Here is a 19,391-nt window from a genome sequence, read left to right as displayed (position 1 = left end):
CCCCCGAGATCTCACGACGAACTCCGGGTGGTGGATGTTACCACGGACTCTTAAAAGGTCTTAGGACGCATGCCTTGCTCGAACGCCTAGCCTGGTTCTGCGGGCGTTGACCGGTCCTCTTGGTCTTAGAGCCCATATCCGCCCGCGTGGAGAGGATTGGGCAGCGTCTCCCCTGTCCCTTCGCACCCTGTCCCCTCGTCGGCCCTCTCCCATCCCCAGCAGACCTTTTAGAAGCCGACTCGCTCTTTTCTCCGCTCACGTGGCCTCGCCACTGACCGGACGTCTACCCCATCTGAGTCGGGCGAGCCCGTGCAGTCTCCCCTTGCGCGCCCGGGTCTCCTCGGAGCACCTCGGCGGGTCCTGGCACTCCACCCCGCCCCGCCCCGCCTTAGAACTGGGACGCGCAGTCCCCTCTTCACCCCCAGCCCTGCCCGTCCCCGCGCAGAGAGGGAGAAGGCGCCGGACCCAGCGCGCGTCGCCGGCCCAGCAGCGAGCCTGGCGGGAGCCAAGCAGCAGTCAGCGCTCGAGAGACGCCGCGGCCGCAGGTCAGACCCAGGAGGGCTCGCGCGTGTACGGGCGCTCAGGGGAAGGTGACTGTGGTGACACCGCCACGCTTTTCTGAGGGAAGGGGAATTCCAGCTTTGGCCCCGCTGAGCCTCCATTCTTAACCCGAGGCTAAAATGAGCCTGTGAAGACCTATCCTCCCCGGCTTGAGGAGACTGGGTTTTTCGGGAACTGGGAATGTTGGGTGGCCTAGTTCGCTTGGACATAGGGGCTGTCTTTGGAGCGCCTCCTGGTGCCACTGCATCATGTCAGGGAGAGAACTTGGGGCTTTTAGAGTCCAGGCTTTCCCCTTTTGCCCACCCTTGGGGCCAAGATGGAATGCCTATGGCCTTGACTCATCTTTCCCCTACCCCAGGGAACTCACCGCTCTGGGACTCTGGGTCTGAAAAGCAGCCATGTGGGGAAAGAACCCGGCACCTGTGTTCTCTTCTGGTACTATCACTGCCTGGGGCTTCACTGCCCTGTCATGAGGCTCTGCTTTCCTTTCAAGGTTGTTGGGAAGTAAATGGTTGTGGCTACCCACCCTGAAGAAGTGGTTATGAAGCATGTCCACTTTGCCCTTCAGGTAGCCTGGCCTGGCCTGAAAGCTCACTGCATGCTTTTTTTTTTTTTTTTTTAACTGGTTGAGTGGTACACTGGTGACTGAGGGAAAGGGACAAGACATCCTAGATCAGGGAAGGAGCACTGTGGTCACTTCAGCAGGGCCGCCTTTTGGCTTTAACTATTCAAAGCCCTTCACTGGGGGTGGAGAGAGTGGCATGCTGAGCTTTTGAATTATGAGTGGGCCTAGTTTTTGTTTGTTTGTTTAATCTCCAGATTGCCTTTAGGAGGTCTTCTCTGGCCTTGCACCTCTCAAGGGTCCCAGCCTGAGTCCCCTGCTGCCTCAGTTTCCCCATCATTCCTGGGTGATTTGCTGGTCTGAGAGAGAGAGAGAAAGCAGGAAGCCAGCACCAAACACATGAGCACCTGTGGCTACATCCCTTCTGTGTCTGCCCAGAGAAGCCAAGCTCCAGCCTACCCTCTCTATATCACATTTACGTAACACTTGTCAATTTTCTTGCCTTGAATTCAACCTCATTCTCACATTCGATTCTGGTGACCAGGCTAGGAGGTAGACAGTTTAGGCTTGTATATTCTCATAGCCAGAAGAGGAAACCAAGGTCCAGAGCAGATAAGTGACCTGCCTAAGATCACACTACTGGACTGGCTGCTGCACAGCATCCTGGCCTCAACCCAGTGTTCTGGCCGTCAAACAAGACTGTGTCCAGGGAACACATACTATGGGAAGATGAGTCAAAGCAAGGTTTCCCAGGATTTCCCAGGTGGTCCAGTGGTTAAGACTCTGCACTTTCACTGCAAGGGGCATCAGTTCGATCCCTGGTCAAGAAGCTAGAATTCCGCCGAGTGCTGTGTGGCATAGACCAAAAAAAAAAAAAAAAAGCAAGGTTTCCAATTAATCTTCAAAAGTAAAGTAAGTCCAGGAAGGCAGAGGTTTCTGTCTGCTTTATCACTTAATCTCCAGTGCCTAGGTCAGTGCCCACCATGTAGTGGGTGCTTATCAAGTGTTCGTTGAATGAATGAAAGATTCCTGGGAGAGAGTGAGTCTCCTGCCATTTGCTATACACTCTGGCCTTGGCCCACTTCCATGCCTTGATCTCGAGGGGCTTCCAGAGACCCCGACTCTCCTGAACTGCTGGAGCTCATTTTCTCCATCCTTTGTCTTTTTTCTAGGGTCTCCATTTTAGGGTGTTCTAACACCTGAGCCCTATTAACATTTTCATCATGAGCTTCCGCTTTGCTCTGGCATGGACACTCCTAGTTGGACCATGGATGCCCATGGGTAAGTACAGACTAGAGAAGCATGGCTAGGAGCAGAGGAATCCAGGATTCTCCAGGATCCTCCAAGGACAGAAACTGAGTCATTTTTCACCTTTGTATCCCCAGTCCCTAGCTAACACAGCACCCTGCACATGGTGAGTGCTCATTTCAAGCCTTTTGATTAGACGAATGGTAATGGAATGAAAAATTCCTCCACACACACACTAGAGAGCCATCAACTGCTGTGTCAGTACTTCCTATTGTATTCCGTACAATCTGGGGGCCCTTTCTCTCTCCACTATCTTTTCTTGTTCTTCATAAAGTCAGGACCCCTGACACCTCATAGAGGAAATGACTGATTACACGCACAAAACAAAAAAAGAATCTTGGATTCGGGTTGGATCCAAAGCTGAAGCGAAGTCACCAGTGTCTTAAAACAATATGATAAAAACAAAACCCAGTAAGATCTGGGAGTTCCCTGGTGGCCTAGTGGTTAGGATTCCTGGCTTTCACTGTCATTGCCTGGGTTCAGTCCCTGGTCAGGAAATTGAGATCCTGCAAGTTTTGGTGTGCAGCCAAAAAAAAAAAAAAAGACACCAGCCCAATAAGTTCCATAAGAGTTTCATCTTGTTACTTCAGCTTTGGACAGCCTCTTACTAGAATCTGAGGCCATTCTCTGTAGTCTGGGTCTCTGCAGAGAAAAGTGGCCTTAAGGTGCCACAAATTAGGTGTAAAAGAGCAAGTCCCTGATCATCAGGGGTAGGAGATGCAAGAAGAGAAAGCAGGGAAAGTTTGTGGAATGATCAGTCTTGGCTGGAGGCCATAGGATGGTGAGACAGCCCCTGCAGCTTCTCCCTTGCCAAAGCTGCTCGCAGTCCCATTCCTCCCAGTCCTCTCCTTCCCTGGGCATTGGATTTTTCCATTTTTCCCCCCAGCTCTTGCCTCTTATTCCCAGAGGCATTCTCCTCCATGCCCTACCCAAGAGGCGGCCTCCTTGTTCTGCCATTGGCTCATCATATTTTAGAAATCACATGTGTGTGGCCGCCCTAATTCCTGCCCCAAGTCCTGGTTCCTTAGTTGAATTCTTTGCTCAAACATCACGGCCTGAGTCATCTTCCATCTCAGATCCACTGGTGAGTTTATGTGTATAAGTGTGTTGATGCGCAAGCTCTGCGGTCATGGGGTAGGAAGGTAGCTCTGAGATCCTGTCCTTGGTCTGAGTGGAACGACAACTAGAGGAATGGGTCTCTCTCTGGCTGATGAGAGTCCTTTTCTTTGCTCTGTTCTCTGAGGTGAGCAGAGAGGGAGCCTAAGCCCTGTAACCTCCTAGTCTAAGGAAAGGAATCTGGCTGGTCATCTGATTTACTGACCAGAAGCATCCTTGCTCCACATCTACGCTCTTCCTTCTGCCCCCACTGCCTGAGTTCTTCCCTCAACAGCTGAGCGCTTCCTCCTAGGTCCTAGTTTTTGGAGAATAAAATAGAATCAGTAGGAGGAATTATGTGGGGAACATAATGAGGAGGCAGCAAGGTTATCCACATGACCAGTCAGTCCCTGATCCCACCCAAGAAACTGGGAAAAAGACCTGAGTAGCAACAGGCCCCAAAGCCACAGCCCCATGCCTCACACCCTTACTCTGAGCTCTGCTTAACGGGACAGGGCCAAGCCCCCTCCATTCTGCCCCTGCCCACAGGTGAGTCACAGAATGACGTCCTTCCCTGGGTGGAAGAGTGGCTGACTCTTGCACTGTGTGATGTTTTAAGGCTAGGAAGAGTTTCTGTCCCCAGGGAGCTGAGGTGTGAGGGCAGTAGAAGATTCCTGCCTCCCTTGCCCCATCACCACTGCCCTCCTCCACCCTCTTCCTCTCTGAGGCCATTTTTCAGTACACACCAGTTATACAACTTTAGTGCTCCCTGCCATATTTTCCCACTGAGCAGCTTAAAGATTGGGCTTGAATTTGGACATCACTTTGCCCTGGGTGATCTCCCTCTGCACCCTTCCTCCTGCACTGTGCTGGGCGTCCACTTTCAGCTGCTCCAAGTGCCAGGCCCCCTGGACCCATACCCAGGCTGTCCTCTTGTGCACTGACTTGCTCAGCTGCCCCTTCCCTCTGTTCTCACACAGGATCTCAGAACTCCATTTCATGGGAGGTGCAGCGATTTGATGGGTGGTACAACAACCTCATGGAGCACAGATGGGGCAGCAAAGGTAGGTGAGAGCCAAGTGGAGACCAGAGTCAGGATAGTAGTCACCACTAAGGGTCACGGGCTGGCTGGTACCCACAAAAGCTCCTTCATTCCTAAGCTCTTAGAATCTGTGGTTTGGAAGGAGCCTGGGAGAGGGGTCCGGGAGCCCCCTGAGAATTCGTCCTGTGCCTCCCTCTCCTCCTCTAGGCTCTCGGCTGCAGCGACTGGTCCCAGCCAGCTATGCAGATGGCGTGTACCAGCCCCTGGGAGAGCCTCACCTGCCCAACCCCCGGGCCCTGAGCAACGCCGCCATGAGGGGCCCCGCAGGGCTGGCCTCGCTGCGAAACCGCACAGTGCTGGGGGTCTTCTTCGGTGAGGGCCTCAACCTCTGAGGAAGGGAGGTCTGCGGGGTCAGCTGAACACCTCTGTGTCTGACACCTCTATGACATCAGGGAGTGACAGAGAGTAGTGACGGAGGGTCTGAGAGAGGGGTGTGAGAGATGGAAGAGGAGTCAGTGGGGTGGTGGGCTAGGTGTGGGAGCAGGGGGAGAAGGGAGAGGCATAAATCTGCACCACCTTAAGCTGTTGATGGGAGTGGGAAGAGAGGACCATGGGCATAATCCCGAAAGGGCTCACTCCTGAATGGGACTCTGTTTTCACTCTGCCCCTGTGGCTCCTAGGATAGCTTCAGGGCAGGGTGCTGATTCTGGTACGAAGGCTGAGGATGGGCTGGCAAAATGGGGGTGCTAGGTGGGCCTGACCCCACTGACTGGGGGGTCGTTGGCTCTGAGCAGGAATGCTCAGCTCCTGTTGGCCATCCCTGGTGCCCCTATCTGCTTTCCAGTGGGCAGCATCCCGCTGAGGCCGGCAGGCCCTCTGGGCAGGCTGCTCCCAGCTGCATGTCGCAGCCAGTGCTGCCAGCCCTGCTGCCTAGGCACATTCACGGGCACCTCCCAGTTACCAAGGAGAAGCCCAAACTTGACAATGAAAACACTTTGGACAAAGGGTTGGTAAGGGGTGGGGAGGTCAAGGCTTAGACTTGCCCGTAATGGCTTCTGAGTGTTTTAAAGCTTGAAGGGAAGGGGCTGGGGGTCTCGATACACGGCTCAGGGGCCCTCTGCTGGCCCTACCGCGCCCTCCCCAATTGCTGGCAGGCTACCACGTGCTGTCGGACCTGGTGAGCGTGGAAAAGTCTGGCTGCCCAGCCGAGTTCCTCAACATCCACATCCCGCCCGGAGATCCCGTGTTCGACCGCGACCGGAGCGGGGACGTGGTCCTGCCCTTCCAGAGGAGTCGCTGGGACCCCGAGACCGGACAGAGCCCCAGCAACCCCCGGGACCTGGTGAGCGCGGCAGGCGGGGATGGGGGGCTGGCGGGACCCGAGGCAACCGCGCCGCACCCACGACACCCGCGGGCCCTCAGCCCTCCCGGACCCGCCTGGCCGCCCGACCCCCGGCTCAGCCTCCCGCCGTCCCCGCAGACCAACGAGGTGACCGGCTGGCTGGACGGCAGCGCCATCTATGGATCCTCGCACTCCTGGAGCGACGAGCTGCGGAGCTTCTCCGGGGGGCAGCTGGCGTCGGGGCCCGACCCCGCCTTCCCGCGGGCCGCGCAGGCCCCGCTGCTCATGTGGACACCGCCGGATCCCACCACGGGCCGCCGCGGGCCGCGGGGGCTGTACGGTGAGGCGGCGGGGGCCCGAGGAGGTGCGGGCGGGGGCCGGCGAGGGCCGCCCGGTGGTCCAGCCCGCGCTCATCTCCTCCCTGCGTTCCCGCGGCGCGTGCAGCCTTTGGGGCCGAGCGAGGGAACCGCGAGCCCTTCCTGCAGGCGCTGGGTCTGCTCTGGTTCCGTTATCACAACCTGTGGGCGCAGAGGCTGGCCCGCCGGCATCCGCTCTGGGGGGACGAGGAGCTGTTTCAGCACGCGCGCAAGAGGGTCATCGCCACCTACCAGGTGGGTCCCCCACGGCCTGGTCCCCGGGAGACTCCAGAGCCCTCGGTCCTGGACGACCCCGCCAGAAACCACCCCCCCTCTCCAGAGAGCTGCCGTCTAGGAAAAGCCCCTGAGGGTGATAAGCAGGCAAAGCGCTACTCACGCAGGAGGTTTTCCAGTCATTATCATTTCGCAGCCCGCTCCCCACCCGCTTGCCCTGGTTGCTTGTGGGGAACAGGAACCTCCGCACCTCTTCTGTCTGAGAGTCTCTCCCGTGACTGCCCTTGCCTGGTCCTCATCTCCCACCTAAGCCTTCCTTGAGCTCAGATCTCTCGTGGCCTGGCTGTTACAGCGCTGGCCTCCCCTTTCCCCTCCCTTGACCCTCAGAACATCGCCATGTATGAGTGGCTGCCCAGCTTCCTGCGGAAAATGCCCCCGGAATATGCAGGTGAGGGGATGGGGAGGGAGGAAGGGAGAACTTGCTGGAACTTTTTTGGTGGGGGCGGGGGGAAGTTGGGTGATTTAAAGGCTCAATCTTACCAATCCTATCTCCTCTCCACTCCTACCAGGATACCGCCCTTTCCTGGACCCCAGCATCTCCCCGGAGTTTCTGGCTGCCTCTGAGCAGTTCTTCTCCACCATGGTGCCCCCTGGCGTCTACATGAGGTGAGGGAGGGGCTCAGATGTTTGTGTGTAGAGGGATGGAGGTGCATATTGAGAAAAATCTACCCTCAGGACTGGTTTATCAATCTGAAGTATGCCCATTCCCCAAGGAAGAGTGAATAGGGAAGGAAAGAAGGACAATTGTTTTAAAAAATACATCACTGTGTGTGTGTGTGTTTAATATTTATTTGGCCATGCCAGGTCTTAGTTGCGGCAGTTGGGATCTTCAGTCTTCATTGCAGCATACACAGGATATTTTAGTTCCACACGTGGGATCTAGTTCTCAGACCAGGGCTCAAACCCAGGCCCCCTGCATTATGAGCACAGAGTCTTAGCCGCTGGACCACTAGGGGAGTTCCAATCACTGTGGTTTTTAAGTACCTTAATGTTCACTTTTTTGCAACTGGTGTAGATATCAATCCCCCCAATTAAAGATCAGTTAATTGAGGTTCAGAGGGTGAATCACAAAGCCCCCAGGTCTGCACCTCAGGTGTTGACACTACACTAGGGGCATTCTTAGCTATAAGAACAGAACATGGGGCTTATAAGCCTTTGGAGGGTATTACAATAAAAATGTGTGAGAGCTGAAGAAAAGAGAAAAGTGTTGGCTCCAAAATAATGAGAGGGAAACTTTAAAAACATGCACATATTAAGTTAAAAGTATATAAAACAAAGCATGGCAGTCTATTTTTTTTCCAGCTGCATTATAATTTAAAACAATTCATGGATTAGATTTTTTTACTCTAGAACAATTTCTGGATATGGCTGATGATGGCTAAGAAATTGTAGTACTTGAGTTATCCATAGACAAGAAATTTCAAAAAAATGATTAATAATCCCTTTTATATGTTTTAATTTACATACATAAATATAAATATATATAAAAAATGTTGCCCACCATCCAGTTCCACAAGGAACCACTTGTGGAATTAACCACTGCGGCTATCTTCCAACAGTATACCCTGAAAAAGAATTTGGGACCAAAAAAAGGATAAGGCACTCTGTGCACTGGAAAAACAGACTCCTTAGATAGCTAGAGATATCTCAGAAAAAATATTTTTAATGACCCCAGATTCTTCTATCTCCCAATACATAGAAAAACACAAAAACCATTAACCAGGATAACTGATCTTCATGACTAGCAGTAACCTTCTACAGAGATGGGTGTTTGCACCCATTCTCTAGCCAACATCATATATATACACTAGCTTCTCTCCCAGCCTTTTTGGAGTAGTCCTCTCAGAGCTACTCAGAGACTGTTTCCTGGACTATAGTCCTCAGTAAGTTCCCTGAATAAAATCGGAACTCACATCTCTTATGTTGTGCATTTTTTTTCAGTTGACAGTTTATCTGTAACTGTATCTATACCCATATCCATATCTTTATCTGTTAAGAGAGAGTTGGAGAGAGTGAAACATGGCAAAATATGGGATACAGTTTTAGAAATTTGCTTTAATGTGGGGAGAGGGAGCATCCAAAAATCAGATTGTTCAGAACATGACCACACACCACCTTAAGGAAGCAATGACCTAGGTCCTTGGCTCTAGCTTTGGAGACCAAAGCTGATGCCTGCCTGACATTAGGACTTCATAGCCTCAGTCACCACTAACCTGCTCCTTTCATTTCAGAAATGCCAGCTGCCACTTCCAGGGGGTCATCAATAGGAACTCAAGTGTCCCCAGAGCTCTCCGGGTCTGCAACAGCTACTGGAGCCGAGAGGTCAGGATTGAGGGCGTGTGTGTGTGTGTGTGTGTGTGTGTGTCTGAGGGTGTGTGGTAAAGGTGGGCAGTAGACTGAGGTAGCCAGCTGGGATGGGCTGGGGTGAAGGAGGCAGCCCGGGGCACCTCAACCTTCTCCTCTACCAATGTCTGAGATGACCAGGTAGCTGTGCACCGTCAAATGTCAGTCTCCTCCCCCACCTCAGGGCAGTGTGAGACACGGGCGTGGGGGCTGTGCTGATGTGGCTCTGCATGGGTCACTTCTTCCTAGGTTTTCCTTCTCCCCTGTAGGCACTGGAGTACCCCAGCCATCCCTTCCCCCAAGGAAACTTCCCAGTTAGACACACCTGGGCAGTGTGTGAATGTGTATGTGTGAGCAGGGCAAGGTGGAGGGAGGAATTCTGAGAGATGAACAGGAATCATCTGTCCAGGTCACTAGGGGTAAGGAGCATTAACCATTCATTTAAAGCAAAATGAGATACTCCATGTAGTGTGTTCATAGAGGGCAGGTAAGAGGAAAGAGGGAAGAGGAAAACAGAGTCATAGATCTGGGCTGAAAGAGAAGTCAGTGTCCTGCTAATAAATCCTGCTAATAAAAACAGTGTCCTGCTTTGTATTATTTTACATATTTTATTAATAAGGCCCTTTTATTAAGGGCAAGACACTGAGTTCAGACAGGTCCTGTCACACAACTGGTTGCTAACAGAGCAAGGGCCAAGACCTAGACCTAGTGCCTTTGGCAACTGTACCATCAAGTTTCCTAAGACAGAGGTAAAGGTTTAGGTCCCTTGTGCTTGTGGAGACCTGTGTCCTAGCAGCATGCACTCTGGGTGGATGGGGACATTGTTCATCCTGAGTGGGGAACCAAGCTGTAGAGGAAGAATGACCCCCCAGTTTGGGAGCAAACAGCAGGACTGGGTGGGCCCAGGACCCAAAGTGTGGGGTTGAGGGAACCTGACTGCCCAACCTCTGGCCTCTTTAGCCACACCTCTCCCCTCTCCCCACCCCTAAAGCACCCCAACCTACAAAGAGCTGAAGATGTGGATGCGCTACTGCTGGGCATGGCCTCCCAGATCGCTGAGCGAGAGGACCATGTGGTGGTGGAAGACGTGCGAGGTGAGGCTGAGGCTGAGGCTGTCCCTGCAGGCTATGCAGCCCTGGCCCCTGGGAAGAAGTTCAGTGGGAGCTCCAGAATCGGGCAGGGAGGCATGCCGGTTGGGGGGCGACGAGGGATGGGGAACCTACACTGTCTCATTGCTGATGGAGCTTCTGACCTGCAAACCACAGCTCCCTCTCTGTGGGTATGGCTGGGGTCCCAGGGCTGGTGGGAACCTGGGCATGAGGTCCAGGAACTCCCTCAGACTCTTCGGTATCTCATCCCCAGATTTCTGGCCTGGGCCACTGAAGTTTTCCCGCACAGACTACCTGGCCAGTTGCCTGCTCCGGGGCCGGGATCTGGGCCTGCCCTCTTACACCAAGGCCAGGGCAACCCTGGGCCTGCCTCCAGTTACCAGATGGCAGGACATCAACCCAGCCCTCTCCCGGAGTGATAGCACTGTGAGGAGGGGTTGGGCCCCTGGTGGTGGGGCCGGGGGGGAGGTCCAGGGCATACTGGATTGAGACACAGAAGACAGACAGCAAGACACAGGCCCCAGAGGCAAGCACCTGGTGGGCAGGGCAGAGCTCACCCAGGCCGCTTTTCGCAGGATCACACGCCAGGATGGAAGTTACCAGACCAGCAGGATCAGGTTTAGACTGCGATTGTGCAGATCCAGCAATGTTTAGAGAGCATCTGTTGCACTTAATAGGGTTCATCTCATTTACTCTTCCCAAGAACTCCCTGAATGAGCTTAGGCGGTCCTTAACTCAAGAACAAACTGTACTTTTGTATGCCAATATTCAAGCTGCTTTTGGAGAGTCAGCTGTCACACTCTGAGCTATCACCTGGGCAAACGGCATGGCCTGCCAGCCAGCAGACCAGTTCTGGCTGCCTTACGTTTTGGGCACAGCACTGCTTCTACAGTTGTGTTCAGTCACTTCAGTCGTGTCTGACTCTTTGCAACCCCATGGACCATAGCCAGTCAGGCTCCTCTGTCCATGAGGTTTTCCCAACAAGAATACTGGAGTGGGTTTCCATACCTCTTCCAGGGGATCTTCCTGACCCAGGGATTGAATCCTCATCTCCTGCCTCTCCTGCATACTTTACCTCTGAGCCACTGGGGAAGCTAGCAGTCAATAATTATTTTATTGCTTTTGCCCTCACTATTTTATAAAATTATTGGAAAGTGGAGAATTGAAAGGTTATAAAGAAGTGATATGTCCATGAGGCTTGAAACCTTTATAAAATCAACATGTAGATAGGAATCACCAGTTATGCCAAAGGCAGCAAATCCTTAACTTCAGTTGGGCCTCATTGGAATTAAGCTGGTCCAGTGCTCAGATGGTAAAGAATCTGTCTGCAGTGCAGGAGACTTGGGTTCAATCCCTGGGTTGGGAAGATCCCCCTGGAAGAGAGCATGGCAACCCACTCTAGTATTCTTGCCTGGAGAATCCCATGGACAGAGAAGCCTGGCGGGCTACAGTCCATGGGGTCTCAAAGGGTCAGACCCTACTGAGAGACTAAGAACAGCATAGCACACAGTGATTATTTACATTGTGGAGAAAAGAACTACAGTAAAAGTCAGGTGAACGACACTGTTCGTATACTGTCTCTAAAAGGCAATGGATATGAAGGGATTCGATTTTCCAGACTTTTTTTTTAACCTGTAAAGATTAGAAGCTTTTTCTGACTTATCATTCAACCATTCAACTTTCGTGCTGATTTTGACCCTTCAACTGTCATACCTTTTCAAGAACAAGTCACCTAGGAGACTGCCTGCCTGTTTTGTTTTAACTTGATAAATAAGCAGCTGAGTCTGTGAGAGAATTCTCATAAATGAGTCAACTTATAGAAAGCATTCAGAGCAGTGCCCAGCGCATAATGAGTGACTTATCATCACTGTCACTTTTTTGTGATGATCCCTGGGGCTGATCTCTGGGAGCCAGCTCTTGGTTGGAGGGCAGGTACTCAATCTTTGCACTCACTCCTCTCCCTTCTTGGCTCCAGGTGCTGGAGGCCACGGCGGCCCTGTACAATCAGGACCTATCCCGGCTGGAGCTACTCCCTGGGGGGCTCCTGGAGAGCCACGGGGACCCTGGACCCCTCTTCAGCACCATCGTCCTTGATCAGTTTGTGCGACTGCGGGATGGCGACCGCTACTGGTTTGAGAACAGCAAGAATGGGTAAGGCCTGCTTGGATCCCACCTCAGACTCTACCTCAGCCTGGATCCCAGACCCTCTGCCCATGAATGGCCCCAATGGGCCCTTGACTCCCAGCTGACCCACCACTCCCTCCCCAACGCTTTGTGTCTTTTCCTTCATCTGGGTTCCTGGGCCTAGAGGCCTGCCTTGCTCACCCATCTCAACAGCTCCCCACCTCTCCCACTCCCAGGCTGTTCTCTGAAAAAGAGATTGCAGAGATCAGAAACACTTCCCTACGGGATGTCCTAGTAGCTGTCACCAAGGTGGACCCTGGGGCCCTGCAGCCCAGTGTCTTTTTCTGGCATGCTGGTGAGTGGCCTGGGGCGCTTTGTGGGGTTTGGGATCTGGTGCCTCAGCCCTCCCCAGCTGGGGGCTTGGTTCAGGGTGACTGGGTAGTAGACTCCATGTGGGGAGTGTCCCTGCTTCTACCCCTGAAGACTTGGATTCTGGGGCCCCCGGTGGTCACATACAGCTATGTAGGATCCCTTCTGTAAAACCCCAGCAGGTACCCAAGCGAGGGTAGTACTGAGATGCAGAGAGACCTGGTGAGGAGGCTCACATTTGGCCAGGATGGTTATAGCATTGTGGGGGTCAAGCTATCCTTTGTTGTTGTTGCGTTGCTAAGTTGTGTCCAACTCTTTGCAACCCCATGGAGGTTGCAGCACACCAGGCTCCTTTGTCTTTCATTACCTGCTGGAGTTTGCTCAAATTCATGTCCACTGAGTCAGTGATGCCATCCAAGCATCTCATCCTCTGCCACTCCCTTCTCCTTTTGCCTTCAATCTTTCCCAGCATCAGGGTCTTTTCCAATGAGTTGGCTCTTCGCATCAGGTGGCCAAGGATATCCTAACCCCACTGCAGTGATGAGGGAAGGGCTGTGTGTGTGTGTGTGTGTATGTGCGTGTATTATGTGCGTGTGGGGGAGAGACAGGTTGAGGTTCATTTTTTATCCACATGTTACCCAAGTAGGCAGATGCCACATCCTTGGTACAATGGCAGGGGTAAGAAGCCCCCTCCCCTCTGCTTCCCAGAACTCTTTCTGCCACCCTAACTTCCTCGGTGATCCTGTCCTAGAGCATGTGGGCCAGCACCCCCAGGCCTGTACATTCCTCTGTCTTCCCAGGAGACCCCTGCCCACAGCCAGGACAGCTCAGCACCGAAGGCCTGCCAGCCTGTGCTCCCCCCATCATGCGGGACTATTTTGAAGGCAGTGGATTTGGCTTCGGGGTCACCATTGGGACTCTGTGCTGCTTCCCCTTGGGTAAAAGTGAAGGGCAGGGTGGGGCTGGGTGAGAGGTGTCAGCTGGGGGTGGGGTCAGATGTATTTATGATAACCAACAAATGCAGAGTACTGTTCCTCCGAGGAGATGAAAACATCAGAGCAGGCAGGACGTGAGAAGTATTAAAGCAACACATAAGTCAGCTCCAGGGGGAATTGTCTTCCTGTTCTTCTGGGGTCCCTCGCAGGGCCCAGATTGGTTCAGGAGCCATGGGCAACCCACAATCCACAGCAATTTACAGGAGCCTCGGCGTGGGAAACTGTCAGAAGCAAATGCCTGCCTGAGGAGCAGGGCTGGGATGTAGCTGCTGGGGCAACGGCTTGGGCAACTTAGTCTTTGACTAAGTGTGTTGATCGACCAGCAGCCTAGTAGAGTGGGTCCAGTCTCTGGCACAAGGACCAGTTTCTAGCTGGGAAGGGACCCGAGTGGTAGAAGCAGACAAGGGTAGGCAGGCACCTTAGATGCTCCACAAAACTTCCCATGGAATGCAGAGCACCTCCCTCCCGGGGCACTTCATAATTTGAGACAACTGAATGGGTTACCTAGGAGGTGAGGACAGCAGGGGTTCTTGCCAAGGAAAGAAACCTGGGAAAGAAGTCACTGATCTCCCCAGACCTCTACCTTCCTCTGAGCATCCTACTGCTTCTGCCTCTCAGTGAGCCTGCTCAGTGCCTGGATCGTTGCCCAGCTCCGGAGGAGAAATTTAAAGAGGCTTCAGGGCCAAGACCGCCAGAGCATCATGTGTGAGAAGCTCGTGGGGGGCATAAAAGGTAGGCCTGGGGCTGGCCAGGGTTGGGGAGGGGAGGTCATGACTCCAGGCTACAGCCCCTGCCTCTCTCAGCAGCCTAGGGCAAAGACCTTTTCTAGGCCTCTGGACAGGCTGGGTCAGGCAGGAAGTGTCACTGGGGCATTAGGCAGGAATCAGATCAGGAGTCCTCCATCTTCCTTAGCTCCTCCCAATGGTCCCCACAAAAAACAGAATGTGATAGACTCACAGGGAGGAGTCATGGGACCCTGCCTACATTTCACAGGCTCATTGTGATGCACAAATTCCCGAGAACTGCTGCTTTGCAGTGTCTCACAACTGGAATTTCAAGCAACGAAGAAGTCATTAAGGAAGGTCTAGAATCACATTCACTGAGGATTAGAATCTTGGTTCCACCCCTATGGGCTATTGGACTTCAGGCAAATTTTAATCTATCTAATCCTATTTTTTTCTCATCTGTAACATGATAATAACAATAGCACTAACCTCATAGATTTGTGAACATTAAATAAAATAGTTCACACAAAGCACTGGGTACGGTGTTGGACACATAGTCAACACCCAGGACATGGTAGTTATGCTGCTCATGGACTAGAGGCGCAACTGTTGGGAGGGGATGACCGCCAGTATGCAGGACAGGACATGGAGCTCAGAGGCCTTGATCTAACTCCAGCCCTGAGCCGGCCCTCTTCCTCCCCGAGGCAGCAGGGGGTAGGGGGTGGGGAGGAAGCCCCCAGCTGACCCAGCCTCATCTCTCTCCAGCAATGGAATGGCAGGGCCACAAGGAGCCCTGCCGGCCTGTGCTGGTCCACCTGCAGCCCGGGCAGATCCACGTGGTGGACGGCAGGCTCTCCGTGCTCCGCACAGTCCAGCTACGGCCCCCACAGCAGGTCAACCTCATCCTGTCCAGCAACCACGGACACCGTGCCCTGCTGCTCAAGATCCCCAAGGAGTATGACCTGGTATGGCCCAGCTGGCCCCTGGCTCTTTGTCCGCAGCCTAAGCCATGGGGGGAGCCAGGTGGAGGGAAGGGGCCCCAAACCAGGCAGGGTTTCTAGCTCCTAGTCCCTGGATGGAGTGCTGGATAGTGAGATAAACTGGAACATGTCTGTGCTGCTCTGAGTCTTCTGGATGCCACAGTCTCCATTGTCCCTTTTGCTCCTGCAGACTCAGTCTGCCCTCTCCCTTTCTACGAATGCCTGGCAGGCCCTAGCTGAGTGTCCTTAGAAGAAGCTGGGCCCTCTTTCCTGTCCCTGGCTGCAGGATCTGATGAATTAGAGCTTTGGAGGGGAGCTCAGTCAGGTGCTGGTCTTTGGCTCTGACTCTGTCCAGCTTCTGGGTCTCTCCATCCTCTGCCCTTCCTGCCTTCCCATCCCTTCTCCAGTATGGAGTAGAGAGGAAGCATAACTTTGCACATGTGCCTTTGCATGCTACCTCTGCACCTGCAAGCATGCTACTTAACTCCACGAAGCCCAGGATTAACAATATCTCTTTGGCCGGGGTGATTTTTCCAGTGCCCCCCCTCCTGCCCCTCCAAAAAAAAACAAGATTCACATAAACCTTCTGGCCTCACAAGGCTTTGACACGTGGTTGCTCTCTGATGTTTCCTTCATAGGTGCTGCTGTTTGACTTGGAGGAAGAGCGGCAGGTGATGGTGGAGAGCCTGCGAGGCGCTCTGAAGGAGAGCGGGCTGAACTTCCAGGAGTGGGAGCTGCGAGAGCAGGAGTTGATGAGGGCCGCAGTGACACGGGAGCAGCGGAGCCACCTCCTGGAGACCTTTTTCAGGCACCTTTTCTCCCAGGTGTGTATGTGGAATCGGTTCTGTCCACATGCGTCTGCCTGTAGTGGTGCCCTTACCTGTGTGAGGCCAGGGGGTGACACCAGGGAAGGTTAGAAGCCCCAGGTTCTTAGCTAACAATCAACTTTGCTGTGATTTTGGCCAAGTTACCTGACCTTGCTATAAGGAGATGTTCCTGCCCCCTTCCCAAGCCCATTCTCGTCTGTAAGACTCCAGGGAGGCAATGGCCAGGAAGGGGGTTATCTGAATGTGTCACTTCTTATTTCACTCCTCACAGCTAACCACTTTTCTGCCCTCATGCAGCTCATCCTGTCCCAATGGCTGCAGGAACTTAGGGTGAGATGAGCAGTATGGGGGCAGTGAGGGTCCTTGGTCATGCGTCCTTGGGGGAGCACAGCTGTCAGAGGCCTCGATGGGACATTAGTGTCCACCTTGCAGATTTTTTAGTCTATTGGGAGGATGTGGGTAAACAAGATAGGAAGAGAATTGCAAGGACTTCAGTCCCTATCTGGTATGGAAATACAGGCAGCCTGGGAGCAGAATAGTGGAGAGGAGAAGCTTGGGAGATGAAGGATAAATACAGCATGGGCCCCCACCAGTGGAGTTTATCATCCCCCCAGGAAGATGGTGTGAGCACAGGAAGAAAGATAATTGGGAAGAATGACAGTGACAAAAGAGATCCAGGAAGTAAGTGGTCTAGGAGTTCAGAAAAGGTAGCAAGGCTTCAGGCCGACATAAGGTAGTCTTGGTGGAGGTGAGATTTGGCAAGCATGCAAGTTGGAAAAATTTTGTCTCAGAAGAAAGCAGCATGAAGGGCTGAGCAGAGATGCCTAGTAGAGGGGCAGAAAATGAAGGAGAAGGAGCAGGGCTGGCTGGCTGGGGAGAGGATTTATGAAGGAAGGTACCATCTAATGGTCATTCATCACATGCCAGGCACATGGCATGTCATTCACTCCTCCAAGCTGAACCTGAGTGTGCAGGAGAGTGGAGGGACCCCTCACTGGGGTGACTCATTGCCAGGACCTGGGCACCTCCTCTCAGCTTAGGACCCAAAGTGATCTGGGAACTCACTGTGCTGGGAACTGTTGAGGGTGTGTTACTGTATTCTGGGGGTAGCTGCCAACCCTTTCTATCTGCTCAGTGCTTTCAAAACATTTTTCACACAACCTCTCATTGACCCTGTGAGATAAGAAAGACAGGTGAGGAAATGAATGCCAGACAGCTGAATAGACTTACCTGAGGTCACGCAGTGTGAGTGGGTGGCAGAGTAGGGAACATGAACCCCGGTCTCTTGTCTCCAGCCCCAGGCTCTTTCTACCACAGCACCTTGCTTGAAGCAATGAGGTTTAGCTCATGAAATCACAGCCGGCTGGACCTGGAGGCCCCCAGTAGACAGGCTGGGAGGACAGGTGCAGTGGCCTGCTTCCCTCACTGTCTGTCCTTATGATCAGGCAGTCCTGGGGAGGGTGGGCTGAAGATGGCCTGCCATGAGAATTCCCCTTGCCTCCGCCCAACGTGTTCTCAGCCCAGCTGAAGATGTTCTCAGTTAAAACTCCTTTGGAGATAAGAGACACCTGCTCAAGCTAGCACTGACAGAGGGTCAGTGACTCTGAGGACATAGTGGTGTCTCAGGAAGTCCAAAGGGAAGACTGTGATCTGGCCTGAAAGGGACCAGGAAAGGGAAAGCTGTCATCAAACAAGGCCACTTCTGTCTCAGGCTGCCTCCATTTTCTCCATGCCCCTGCTTCCTTTTATTTATTTATTTGGCTGTGCCAGGTCTTAGTTGTGGCATGCTGGGGCTTTACTTGTGGCATGTGGGATCTAATTCCCCGACCACGGATCGAACCCAGGCCCCCTGCACAGAGTCTTAGCCGCTGGACCACCAGGGAAGTCCACCCCCCACCCCCCACTTCCTCCTGTCTCTATGTCTCTGAGCACATGAAGGAGCAGTGTGGTTGTTTTCTTACACTCAGGTCAAGACTGTTCTGGGACCTCCCAGTCTCAATTCCAGACCTTCTGCTTGGGTCAAGTGTACATCCCTGGTCCAATCAGCTAACACAGAGGCCCAGGGACCACTCACAGGGCTGATGGGCTAGTACTTAGCGGTGGGGGTGCTGAGCAGCCACCTTAAAAGGTGGCACCAAAAGCCTGCACTGGCCTTCAAGTCAAGGAAGCCTTGTCTTTTTCTCTCCCCTCTCTGCTGCTGCCCAAGTACAGGTGCTGGACATCGACCAGGCAGACGCAGGTACCCTGCCCCTGGACTCATCGCAGAAGGTGCGGGAGGCCCTGACGTGTGAGCTGAGCCGGGCCGAGTTCGCCGAGTCCCTGGGCCTCAAGCCCCAAGACATGTTTGTGGAGTCCATGTTTTCTCTGGCCGACAAAGACGGCAATGGCTACCTGTCCTTCCGGGAGTTCCTCGACATCCTGGTGGTCTTCATGAAAGGTGAGGGAGGGGGGAGTGATTACCTAGACAGGAGGAGATGAGAAGAGCTGCAGACTGAGGCTGGAGTGCCGCTGACCTGTTAAGTGACGGGGAAGCACTGCGGCCAGGTCTCCAGTCGTGGCAGACACCTGGGAATGCCCGGGTAGGGGTCAGGAAGCAGAGCAAACCCTGGCTGCGTCCAGCAGTGGGTCGATCCAGTGTGAGGCTCCTCCTGGCCAGCCTGGGGTGTAGGCAGGTGGGCCGAGGCTCTCACAGGGTCCTTCTTCTCCCAGGCTCCCCCGAGGAGAAGTCTCGCCTTATGTTCCGCATGTATGACTTTGATGGGAATGGCCTCATTTCCAAGGACGAGTTCATCAGAATGCTGAGGTTGGTGCTGCAGGAGAGCTGGGAGAGTGGGCCAGAGCAGGGACTGTGGGGGAGAGAGGGGGGATATGAAGGAGGGAGCAGGAGGTAAACAGCAGATATAGAGGCCATATAGCCAGAGACTGCTGTAACTAGGAGAGGGCTTGGGATTTAGTCAGTCGGGGCCCTTCCATATTGGCTCAGCTCTGAAGGTCTGTTGGGATGGCCTTGCATCTAAGATGCAGGCTGCTTGTTGGGGCCTGATGGCCTCCCTCCCCCCGGCCCCAGGTCCTTCATCGAGATCTCCAACAACTGCCTGACCAAGACCCAGCTGACCGAGGTGGTGGAGTCCATGTTCCGGGAGTCAGGCTTCCAGGACAAGCAGGAGCTGACGTGGGAGGACTTCCACTTCATGCTTCGGGACCACGACAGCGAGCTCCGCTTCACACAGCTGTGTGTCAAAGGTGGGGCAGCGGGCTGGGCACGGCTGACTCAGTAGGCACAGCAGTCACCTGCCTAGGGCCCACATGCTTTGAGGTGCCATGGAACTGTTTATATTTCTTTTAAAGTGAGAAGAATT

At 53.6% G+C, this 19,391-nt stretch overlaps 1 protein-coding gene across 2 annotated transcripts in view; it reads left to right on the top strand.

The window, feature by feature from the left end:
* The first annotated feature begins 446 nt into the window (after positions 1–446).
* The window catches only part of DUOX1 (dual oxidase 1), a 33,041-nt gene continuing 14,096 nt past the window's right edge, over positions 447–19,391 (top strand). For both annotated transcript variants that reach the window (XR_006270077.1, XM_043472096.1), the window contains exons 1-21: positions 447–545; positions 2,296–2,404; positions 4,507–4,590; positions 4,776–4,940; positions 5,723–5,910; positions 6,049–6,250; positions 6,355–6,521; positions 6,888–6,948; positions 7,070–7,166; positions 8,792–8,882; positions 9,895–9,997; positions 10,266–10,438; positions 11,988–12,163; positions 12,373–12,491; positions 13,306–13,443; positions 14,119–14,232; positions 14,991–15,190; positions 15,844–16,029; positions 18,244–18,469; positions 18,742–18,835; positions 19,100–19,275. Coding sequence is in view for 1 of the 2 variants with exons in the window: in XM_043472096.1 (XP_043328031.1) it covers positions 2,347–2,404; positions 4,507–4,590; positions 4,776–4,940; positions 5,723–5,910; positions 6,049–6,250; positions 6,355–6,521; positions 6,888–6,948; positions 7,070–7,166; positions 8,792–8,882; positions 9,895–9,997; positions 10,266–10,438; positions 11,988–12,163; positions 12,373–12,491; positions 13,306–13,443; positions 14,119–14,232; positions 14,991–15,190; positions 15,844–16,029; positions 18,244–18,469; positions 18,742–18,835; positions 19,100–19,275 (2,818 nt within the window). In the remaining variant the exon portion in view is untranslated. The remainder of the gene's footprint in view (positions 546–2,295; positions 2,405–4,506; positions 4,591–4,775; positions 4,941–5,722; positions 5,911–6,048; positions 6,251–6,354; positions 6,522–6,887; positions 6,949–7,069; positions 7,167–8,791; positions 8,883–9,894; positions 9,998–10,265; positions 10,439–11,987; positions 12,164–12,372; positions 12,492–13,305; positions 13,444–14,118; positions 14,233–14,990; positions 15,191–15,843; positions 16,030–18,243; positions 18,470–18,741; positions 18,836–19,099; positions 19,276–19,391) is intronic.

The sequence above is a fragment of the Cervus canadensis genome, chromosome 6 (genome assembly GCF_019320065.1).
Source record: "Cervus canadensis isolate Bull #8, Minnesota chromosome 6, ASM1932006v1, whole genome shotgun sequence".
Lineage (NCBI taxonomy): Eukaryota > Metazoa > Chordata > Mammalia > Artiodactyla > Cervidae > Cervus > Cervus canadensis.
This window is presented reverse-complemented; position numbering and strand designations above follow the sequence as displayed.